General features: G+C 40.0%; 1 protein-coding gene across 1 annotated transcript; it reads right to left on the bottom strand.

Annotated features, from left to right (window-relative positions):
• Positions 1-1,362: 1,362 nt before the first annotated feature.
• TSPAN6 (tetraspanin 6) lies at positions 1,363-9,454 on the bottom strand. Its single transcript, XM_025373515.1, has 8 exons — positions 9,233-9,454; positions 8,179-8,367; positions 7,798-7,872; positions 6,535-6,633; positions 6,016-6,150; positions 5,100-5,183; positions 3,357-3,464; positions 1,363-2,586 (listed from the first exon to the last, which is right to left on the bottom strand). Exons 1-7 carry the CDS (start codon positions 9,317-9,319, stop codon positions 3,396-3,398), a joined length of 738 nt encoding a protein of 245 aa, XP_025229300.1. The 5' UTR covers positions 9,320-9,454; the 3' UTR covers positions 1,363-2,586; positions 3,357-3,395.
• Positions 9,455-11,038: the final 1,584 nt, after the last annotated feature.

An 11,038-nucleotide genomic window follows, 5' to 3' on the forward strand; every position in this document is an offset into this window, starting at 1 on the left:
AAATTCTCCAGATTTCTATAAAATAAAACTCAAAAGCTCAAAACCCCCAGCCTGTGCCACTAAGGGAAACTCACTCCCTCTGCCATTAGGATTGTCACCATGGAAACGAGCAGACCTACCGTCTCCTGTGGAAACTGGATCTCTCTCTCCCATCTAGTGATCCCTCTTTCTAACCGGCTAGTCTAATTAGCAAACTATTAAAGACACGTGAACTTTCCTTTGTACCTGTTATCATCAGGTGAAATGTTTCCTCATTACTTTCAGAATTAAGTATACAATTCAGCACGCATATGCACATATCAGCTATAAGTGAGTTTTCTAACTGGCTATCCAAAATAAAACCATCTTAAAAATAAACCAATCCACCTAAGAGTGATGTGTGGTGTTTTCCCTCTTTCTACATTCTATATTTTAATTTTCTATAATTTTTCCTTTTTAATAATGAGGGAAAACTTTTTTTTTTTTTTTTTTTTTTTTTTTTGAGATGGAGGTTCACTTTTGTCGCCCAGGCTGGAGTGCAGCGGCACGATCTCGGCTCACTGCAACCTCTGCCTCCCAGATTCAAGTGACTCTACTGCCTCAGTCTCCCAAGTAGCTGGGATTACAGGTGCTCACCACCACACCCAGCTGATTTTTGCATTTTTAGTAGAGATGGTGCTTTACCATGTTGGCCAGGCTGGACTAGAACTCCTGACCTCAGGTGATCCACCCGCCTCAGCCTCTCCAAATGCTAGGATTACAGATGTGAGCCACCATGCCAGCTGAGGGAAAACTTTTTTAAAAAAAATTCTAAATATAACTTTAAAACGTTCTTCAAAACCACTGCAGTGAAAAATATGTATTTGAAAATTGCTGATAATCCTTTAAATATTTGCTTCTTTAATCTCAGTAGCCAAAAATCTGATTTGCTATACTTGAGTCACTATTTTTCAACTTAATTTTCTTATCTTACGTCAAAGGCCACACGTCAAATGTTCTAATGGAGAATATCCTTTTTCTGCAATAACTCCAAGCATTTTAAAACCCATACTCAAAATTAATGATTATTTAACTAGTAGTTTTTGCCCAGTTTTTTTTTCTAACTGTAACTAACTCCCCCTTACCATCAATTCAAGGACTGTGGCAATCAGACTAGATAGGTTCTACTAATGGATGTATAAAAAGACTCAAAACCAAAGAAATAATTCCCTGACTTCAACTCAAATTTTAGTAATTATTTTCCTTATTTCCTTATTATCCTGAAGATACAGGTTACATCCCTCCCTATACAACTTTTTAATGCAAACTATACAATCAAAAAAGTCTGATCTCTAGGAGAACACTAATCATATGGTATTTTATAACATGGAATATAATTTTTTCACAGGGAACAGTTAATATTTGCACTTTAAGATTTTTTGTTTACATTAAGTTCTGGGATACATGTGCAGAATGTGCAGGTTTGTTACATAGGTATACATGTGCCATGGTGGTTTGCTGTACCTATGGGAACAGATTTTTTAAACAAGAACATTAATATTTTTAATACAGAGTTAAGGCCTCAGGCTTATATTTCACATCTAAAAACAGTACTCTGAGTAGAAATGTAGGGCTTAGCGTTCTCAGTGGAAAACAACAACCATCCCACCAGATTTTCTACAAGTTAATTTAAACACGATCTTTTTAGAGGAAAACAGTATTTATTGTATAAAAGAGTTATACTTATTAATCAAAGGCACAAACGAAAACTAAGACTTAAAGTTGACCATAATATTAACAAGTCATACCAACCTGGTACCAGCTAAATTTAATGAAGATAAGTTCCACTGAAATCCTAAGGAAAATACAATAATTCCGACACCATTTAATAATTAGAAACTTTCAAACAAGAGGGAAACTATGAACATCATAATAAATGCCTCAATTTGGAGGCAAAGAAATGTAAGTTGTGTGCTGAAACCTGATGTATCACAGAACATCAGTAGTCCCTTACTGTTATCACCATCTGGCACCTTCATGAGGGATGCCATCTATTGACTGACTGAAATTAAATCACACATGTGACTCTCTGCCTGTCATCAGAACAGAGAGTAATAAAACATTTTAACTTCTTGGTGCGAATTATACAATCAAACCAGATAACCTTGACTGGGAAGGAGCCAGTTCAGAGAGGTCAATTTTCTATCACACTACATCAATAGCAAAGTCAGAGGAATCAATTTTCCATCTTGTAACACTACATCAAAATAGCAAATTCACAGTGCCTTCCAAAGGCCCCCCACTAAGAAAAATAACAGTCAAGAGGAACACAGGATTACTTCATTTACAATTTACTAGCTCTTCCAGTGTTTCAAAGGGATACAGGGTTTCAACGATCTAACACGAATGGGACAGAAGGTGGACTTAGAACATAGCAAAAACACATCTTGATTGAATCACCCTATTGCGAGCACAAATCTTGATTGAATCAGCCTATTGGTGTAGTTTTCGGTCTACATACATCTTGATTGAATCAACCTACTGGTGTAGTTTTTTGATCTATCAGTAAGTAGTGTCGTCAGTTCTCCAACCAGGCAATTTCTAATTCACGGGGGGAACCTAAATGTCCTAAAATTAAACAAAAACAGTTAATGTACTTGTTACCCAAATTTCAACATCCGTATTTGCTTACATACATTCTAATCTATTCCTGCTAATGAAGGCCTTCCTATGTGCTCCTAGTCAGTGGCTCAAGTAAAATGCAAAGTGTGCCCTAGGGATCAATTCAGTCAACAACAGTTCTCATAGTATTTTACCACTCAAATACTAATGCCATTGAAACACACGTCTTCCCAAAATCTGGTTCCTTACTAGACCAGATGAGTTTACAGCTTGAACGATAGCCCACCAAAAACATCTTTTTACCAAGAAAGCCACACTCTCAACGACTGATGGACTGTGGTAAATGAAAACTATGAAAAGGACTAGGGAAAATGTCAATATTGGTGATGAGCAGAGTGCACCTGCCAGGGAACCTCACAAGTAAGGTCATTATTGGGATTCTTTGCTTCTCTTCTCTCTAGGCTGAAACATGTTAGAAAAGGGACCACTTATGATCTCTAGGCTGACATGTGTATGTAAATATATAAACCCACACGGGGACTCTTCTGTTGCATAAAAACAGAGAGCATGCATAGAGAAGCTGTAGCTAAGTCATTACTTTCTGACCATGCCCTGTGTATAGAGACCTAACCTGCCTACACAGGGCTTACATAGCACCAGCTAGGTTTAAATATACTACTAGACAAGACGTTCTTGGCAAACTTAGTCCATGCATCATATACACAGGCTAGAATAAATATCAACACTGACAGAGCTGAGGACCAAAATGAACCCACCTTAAAGGTAGAGAGGAATAGGCCCGCAGATACATTGGGTTACACTATCTCATACTGGTTATTTGTTATGGCACGAGAGAGGCAGTAGGCGAGAAAGATTCCAATCAGCTAGAAATAAAATAGGAACAAAATTAAATACATACACAAAACAGCTTGAAGACCTCAAACTATATTCCCCTCTCACTTGTAATTCGCCTATAAATTTTCTTCCTTGAGTTTTTCTAGAGTTATGTTTAATACTCTGCACCATCTAGATCACATTCAAAGAATGTAAGTGAAGTTTTATTGCCACTATGACCCAGAATTTCACAACTCTTACCAAAGGAAAATCCAGCAAACTGTCACTCAAGGAAGATTCAGTCACAAGTTTGGGAGAAACTTTTCTTACTCTCATTTCCCAGAAAAAAACAAAGACATGGTTTTCAGTAAGTATCTTAACAAGTGAAATCTCCATCAACGAGGGCAGAGATTTTCCTGGAAAGATCCAGAGCAGTGCTACAGTAATGAAAACGTTCTAGAATCCCTGTACTGTCTGATATAGTAGGCAGCAGCCACATGGTTACTAAGTATTTCAAATCTCCAGCAAACTGAGGTTTTAATTTTATTTAATAATTTATAACAACTCAAAGGTGGCTAGTGGCTACTGCATTAGCATAGATTTAGATAGAGCTTTGCTTGCTACTTTAAAAATATATCAAGGCTAAACTTGAATTAGTCTTATTTCTAGTGTTTAATCTAAAAAAGAAAATCGTTCAGAGCCATAAAACAAACTTCATGCTACAGTGAGAAACACAACTTGAGAAACATAATTTGATCTACAACGTGGAATCAACCCAAAACAACTGGTGCATAATGAATATGGGGGTAGCATCATCTAAATTTTAATAGGTTGGAACTTGTATGCAGCTCATCAGGCAGTTGCAGCCCAGGAAAGATCCTGATAACGTTTTAGAATCTTGACTGACCGCACAGAGAACCAAGGTTCCTATCTAATGTTTTGTTTCATGAACTATGATACTGGAAAGTTGCCATAACTAAGAGGGCACTGAGTCTTTCCACAGTTAACTGCTTTCAAAAGATATGTACTGCTGCCAGTTAATTCTAAATCTTACATTTTTTCTTCTTTTTTTTTTTTTATTATACTTTAAGTTCTGGGTTACATGTGCAGAACGTGCAGGTTTGTTACATAGGTATACACGTGCCATGGTGGTTTGCTGTACCTATTAGCCCGTCATCTACATCAGGTATTTCTCCTAAATAAAGTATTTTTATATTGTGACCAGTGACTGAGAGTTTTGTGAAAATGCAACTTCCCTAAAAATGTCCTCACTATCCAGGCCCCTGAAGCAAAAACTTTAAGCCTTAAAAGTGAAAATATTGCTGAATGCAGTAGCTCACACCTGTAATCCCAGCACTTTGGGAGGCTGAGGTGGGCGGATCACTTGAGGTCAAGTGTTCGAGATCAGCCTGGCCAACATGGTGAAACCCCATCTCTACTAAAAATACAAAAAAATTAGCCAGGCGTGGTGGCACACACCTGTAATTCTAGCTACTCGGGAGGCTGAGATGGGAGGATTGCTTGAACCCAAGAAGTAGAGGTTGCAGGGAGCTGAGATGGCACCACTGCATTCCAGACTGGGCAACAGAGCAAGATGCCAACTCAAAAAAAAAAAAAGTGAAAAAATTTCTAGCTTACACCTACAAGAGGGATGAAATATTTCCTAAGTAACTACAAAGACTTACTTGGAAGCAAGCAACTCCAAAGGAAATTCCTGCAACGACTCCCATTTCTGACTCTATAATGGTCATCACCTTTATAAAACAACCCTAATGGGAGGAAAAAAACAAAGATTAAATACAGTACAAGCAGCCTGTGCTTTTCTTTATGGTAATAAATACTTTGATCATATACCACTGCAGGAAGATATATTTAGGGTAATAAATACTTTGATCATATACCTCTGCAGAAAGATGTATGTATCAGAGCCTTTGATTTTCATTTTATTGAAATCTACTCTCTTCCATATGTTCTCAACAGAACAAATAATTATTCCCAACTATTTCCACCTTTTGGATTATATATTTAAAAGTGTTACTTCACTTGAACCCAGGAGTTCAAGGCTCCAGTGAACTATGATCACACCACTGCACTTCAGACTGGGTGACAGAGAGAAACACTGTCTTTAGAAAAAGTACTAAACAATAAATAAACAAAAAAGTGTTACTTGCTAGCTGTCTGAACTCAAGTCTTACCTGCCTTATTTCAGCTTATATTTAAAAATTAAAAACTGGCCGGGCGCAGTGGTTCACGCCTGTAATCCCAGCACTTTGGGAGGCCAAGTCAGGCAGATCACGAGGTCAGGAGATCGAGACCACCCTGGCGAACACGGTGAAACCCCGTCTCTACTAAAAAATACAAAAAATTAGCCAGGCGTGGTGGTGGGCGCCTGTAGTCCCAGCTACTCAGGAGGCTGAGGCAGGAGAACGGGGTGAACCCTGGAGGCAGAGCTTGCAGTGAGCCAAGATCGCGCCACTGCACTCCAGCCTGGGCGACAGAGCGAGACTCCGTCTCAAAAAAAAAAATTAAAAACTGGGTCAATTTTGCATTCAGTTAAGTCCTCAAATATTGTCAAATAGAAAGTTTTAAAAGGCACCTTACTTCATTGTTTACTTTGTCTGGATCTCTCTGTGGAGTACAATCTTCACGTTTACAGCAACTCTTAGGAAATCCTTTTTCTGAGTAATAATTAGTATCTGTCCAATCTCTATAATCGGTGACACCACAACAATGTAACTGAAAAACCCAACAAAAGCATTTACAGTTCGTATTACAACTTTGTAGTCAAACATTTAACCTAATATTGCAATTTGTGCTCAAAACATTTACTAATCTCAATGATCTCTCTCCTGAATTGATTCAAGAGATGAGCACTGGGTCCTTGATTAGCACCATGCATGACAGTTTTGTATTGGCTTTACTTTCCTGCTATAGTTGGTACTAACAGTACCCGGACTATGATGTAAGCAGGGACAGAAGAGAACAGGTGCACATGTGAGGAAAATGGAACACATCACACTTCTTTCCCCTACAAGTGGATAACATCTAGTAGCCAGATTCTACTCTTTTCTCTGAGGCAGCAGGGAATGTGTTCCCCTCTAGGTGGTGGTTACCACTTACCGTACTTTGGATCTTGTCTACTGCATGGCTTCTATAATCTCCTGTAGAGTTATACTGCTTCAAAGCCTTCTCATAATTATTCTTAAAGCTGTTCTTAATCTATAGCAAAGAAACACAATGTCAGTAAGAAAACCCTCTAGAAAGTTCTTTTGGTTTCAGGTCAAGTAAGTTCTTGAATCTGACCAATGGTCATATCTTTGACAGCAGCAACATGTATGGTAATTAACTTCCATGGTACAATCCTGTCCTCTAAGGGATATAGGTTAGCTGAGGGGACTACTAAGCAAAACATTAAAATATATGATGAGAACCACTACAAGTTCAAAGTGCTGTGGGAATATGTATTTATCTGAGTGGCCATGCAGTACTGCTGTATTCTGCACCCTGCTAATCTTTTTCCACTTTAAACTGAGTACAAATTCGATGCCTATGGAATTTGTAAGCTACAAAACCTTACTTTGGGAGACTGTGCTACCACTTTATAAGAACTCTCATTGATGAGCCTTTGCTACTCACCGAATGATATTTGAACTACCCCAAGTTTACCTGATTTCTAATTCAATATTAAACTGTTTTTTTTTTTTTTTTTTTTTTGAGATGGAGTCTCACTCTGTCGCCCAGGCTGGTGTGCAGTGGCGCGATCTCAGCTCACTGCAAGCTCCGCCTCCTGGGTTCACGCCATTCTCCTGCCTCAGCCTCCCGAGTAGCTGGGACTACAGGCACCCACTACCATGCCCGGCTAATTTTTTTTTTTTTTTTTTTGTATTTTTAGTAGAGACAGGGTTTCACCATGTTAGCCAGCATGGTCTCGATCTCCTGACCTTGTGATCCACCCGCCTTGGCCTCCCAAAGTGGTGGGATTACAGGCGTGAGCCACCGCGCCTGGCCCAATATTAAACTTTTGATGATTTGCATTTAGTATATCTAATCTTTTCAAAATGCAAGGCATAAGAAGGTTATCAATTTTGTGCTTTGAATACTTTCCTATCAGTAAAGTTATAAATTATACTATCTCTGTTTTAATAGGTACTTACACACAGAAAAATGACAGGAAATACAAGTAATTTTCTTCTGGTGACTATCAGTCTTTACAATTTTCTAAATTTTCTTTTAAATTAGAAGTGAACCAGAATGTTTACAAGAAGGCCATTACTGTCAGCTACAGGTTTAAATACAGAGGTCTGACTCTTCTACTTAAATAAATCCATTTTTATCTTTTAGAGGATAAATTTAACATGCTAAGCTTCCCTAATTCAGGCTTACCTCATGTCTGAAAACAAATCCTACGATGGCAGCGACCAGTTCGACCAAAAAAATGAGAGTCAGAAACATTGCATACTGCAGGATAAGAAAGAAAGTCCAAGTCAGCATAAATAAGATATAGCACAGCTGCAAAGGGAGTCAAAGAAAAAAATAATGGTCGTCTTCTCAATTGGTTCATCATGTTTTCATTGAAAAGGGCAGGGAAAATAACAACATGTCTATTTTGAAAGTGGAAACTGGCAGCTGAACTGTTACTTGACAAGTTTTCATAAGGAACAGGAAAAATTGTAAAGGGCCATGGCCAGTTCCAAGAAAGGAATCCTATAACATACAAAACTTTTCTAAAACCAAGAATCAATTCTAATGAAAACAAGGACTCACCAGTTTTAGCATCCATGCAGAAGCTCGGCAGGTAGCAAAACAACCAAAGGTGCCCAAAAGAATAATGACGGTACCAGTACCAATGAGCACGAAGGGGACATTGGTGGCCTTCTCATTTAAAAGAGAAAAGTAATTCTCCAGGCTCACCTTGCCCCAAATGCCAACTGCAAGAAGGATAACGCCAGTGATCTATGTGGGAATTCAGAGAATACAAACAGTTACGCACTGTGTATAGCAGCATCTTCAAAACACAAAGCATGAGGTATTTAAAGCACAATAGGTGTGATATTCTGGGATATGGCAGATAAGGGGGAAGAGTAGAAGGGATTAGGAGCGGAGCTGCACACAAGAGTAGGCCGTGGACAAGGCATCTTATCAAAATTCTTAAAATTCATCTTTTTGTGTGTAAACACTAGCCCATGGCATATTTTACCCTAGGGATCAAAACTTCCTTAATTGTCTTACTCCAACCTTAGGAAGAAAACCTTGAAGGTGGAAAAAAAAAAAAGTGATTTTATGAATTCCAGAAACTTCCCCCGTCCTCTCCAGTTAGGGATGAGCACAGGGTACAAAGGAATGGTACACAAAAGCAAGCCCAAGGATAGACTGGCGGGAGTGGAGGCATACCCATACTTACCTGCGAAACACTCCTCTCTTATGAAGCAGTGAAAAGAAAGACACTATTATGCAAGTGAGCCCTCAATGGGGCCGGGCAAGCCTTGCTTGCCTCTGCAAATGTCCACGGTCACCGTCTGCTTGCTCTGGGGGCTTAACGCCCACCTCGCCTCCCGTATCGAACTCGAACGCTGGTACGTCTGGGTCCCAGCTCAGCCTGTCGGCTGCCTTCGTCCAGCACTCCGACCCCAGCGCCGGCGAGATGCCTGAGCTCTTTGCTCCAGGCCCAGTCACTGGTCGCCGGCGTCAGGGTCCCAGGCGCGATGGCCGCCCAAACCCCACCCCATCCCCGACCTGAGCTCCCGCCGCTCAGGGTCACACCCCCCCACACCTAAAAGCCCGGGATCCCCTGCCAGCCCCAGGCGCCTTCGTCTCTCACCCAGAAAATAAAAGTGTAGATTAGTAGGACGCTCTTGAAACAAGTAATGACTGGTTTAGTCTGCAGTCTCCGAGATGGGGACGCCATGACTAGCCCGAGACCCTGCACCACCGCACCGGGCGATCGGAAGACAGAGAGCGAGACGCGGAGTCCCCGAGTCTCCCCGGAAACTGCCGAAAACTTACGAGCGTCCACAACTGAGAAGGGCCGGAAACACTGTACAATTTTCTTGAGGGTAAAGTACGGGAGGCTGTCCGGAAAGTGGCAACAATTTCCAAGCGCCCCCTGCCGAAGGTTACCGAAAACTATATACAAAGGTTCTAGTGTCGGAAATTTCGTAGGTCTTCTAGTGGAGCTTTCTTCATTTTTTTTTCTATCCTAAGGAACCTTTCCCGTCCCCCCCACCCCTCCCCTCTCCTTATAACTTCACCATATTGTTTATATCACCAGCAGAGCCCGCAGCGCTCTGAGATTGGGCCTCCCTGGCCCCTGGTGCCCTAGAGAGAAGAAAAAGAATGAAGAGGTTAAAAGTGACCTAGGAAAATACATGGGAAAATACCCACAAGAAATATATTTGCAAAAAGAAAGCGGGTTGCAAAGCAATACATACAGTCACGTGTGCTTAGACAAAAACTGAAAGGAACAGTGAAATTTACCTCTGGTGGAATTAGGCTGATTTTTTTCTCACTTGTGTGCTTTTCGGTTTGTGAACATTGTTTTATGGGGTAGGAAGGGGAAATATGAATGAATTGAGGAAAATAATCACCACTTGTTGAAAGAATTTCTAAGCTAGGTATTAAAGATAATAATGACTTTTAGAATTTCCCTGTAGGACTTTGCAAAACCTCAGTATTCCTCTCTTCTTTTATCCCCTAAGTAATTGGAAAGTTGAAGGAAAGTATTTTTACATAATAGTGAAATGTAAGTTCAGCTATTCGCTGCAAACTTTTAAAAAGAGAGTGCTATGGAAATTTCATCCCTGGTGAGTGTGACCTCCTCTTAAATGTTAAAACAGAAAGGCACTGTATATTCCAGCCACCTGTTTTTTCCCATCAAAACCCAGCTGATTACAGAGAGGTTAAAACCTAATGTTATGTATTGTGAACATATCGGTTTATGTTGTTACAGCACAGGAGGTGTGTTAAGGTCTGATTTCTCAACAAAAACGTCAGCTCTTTGAGGGCAAAGACTGAGTGTTAAGTGAGTATGTGTTATCTCTAGAGGAATGGGGTTAGAAGGCTATATCAGTTCCCTATGCAATCCAACCCTTCATCATTGACACAAGCTTAATATCACAAGTGGCTATTTACTTTATTGCCATTGCAAAAAGACCTGTATTTGTGGAGGAGAGATGAATACTCAGACTTTTCTGCTTGAAACGTTGCTCTAAACGTACATCTCAGGACCAGAACACAGGAAAGTTCCATTGACTTGGTCACACAGAGCTTCCCTGTGCTTCGAATATTGACCTAGGACCAGATCCTATAACATCTTGCCAGACGTCTGAGGTGCAAGGCAGCAACTATTGGAAAATTAATTATTGCACTGCCAGGCTTTATACTAAAATTTTTTACTAAAATTTGAAAGGCCTAATACACAAATACATGGAGAATGGATAAATGTACATCTACATACACCTTCAAACACTTTGAGGTAAAGTCGTTAGGAAATAGCAGATATTCAACATGGTGGAGGGGGGTGTCTAAGTACATGCAAAGATTTCTCCCTAGGCTAAATGACCCCAACTGAGGGGTTCTTATACTAAAAACAAGGATCAAGGGAAGTCTTGATAACTTCTTGTCATCT

Source organism: Theropithecus gelada, chromosome X (genome assembly GCF_003255815.1).
Source record: "Theropithecus gelada isolate Dixy chromosome X, Tgel_1.0, whole genome shotgun sequence".
NCBI lineage: Eukaryota > Metazoa > Chordata > Mammalia > Primates > Cercopithecidae > Theropithecus > Theropithecus gelada.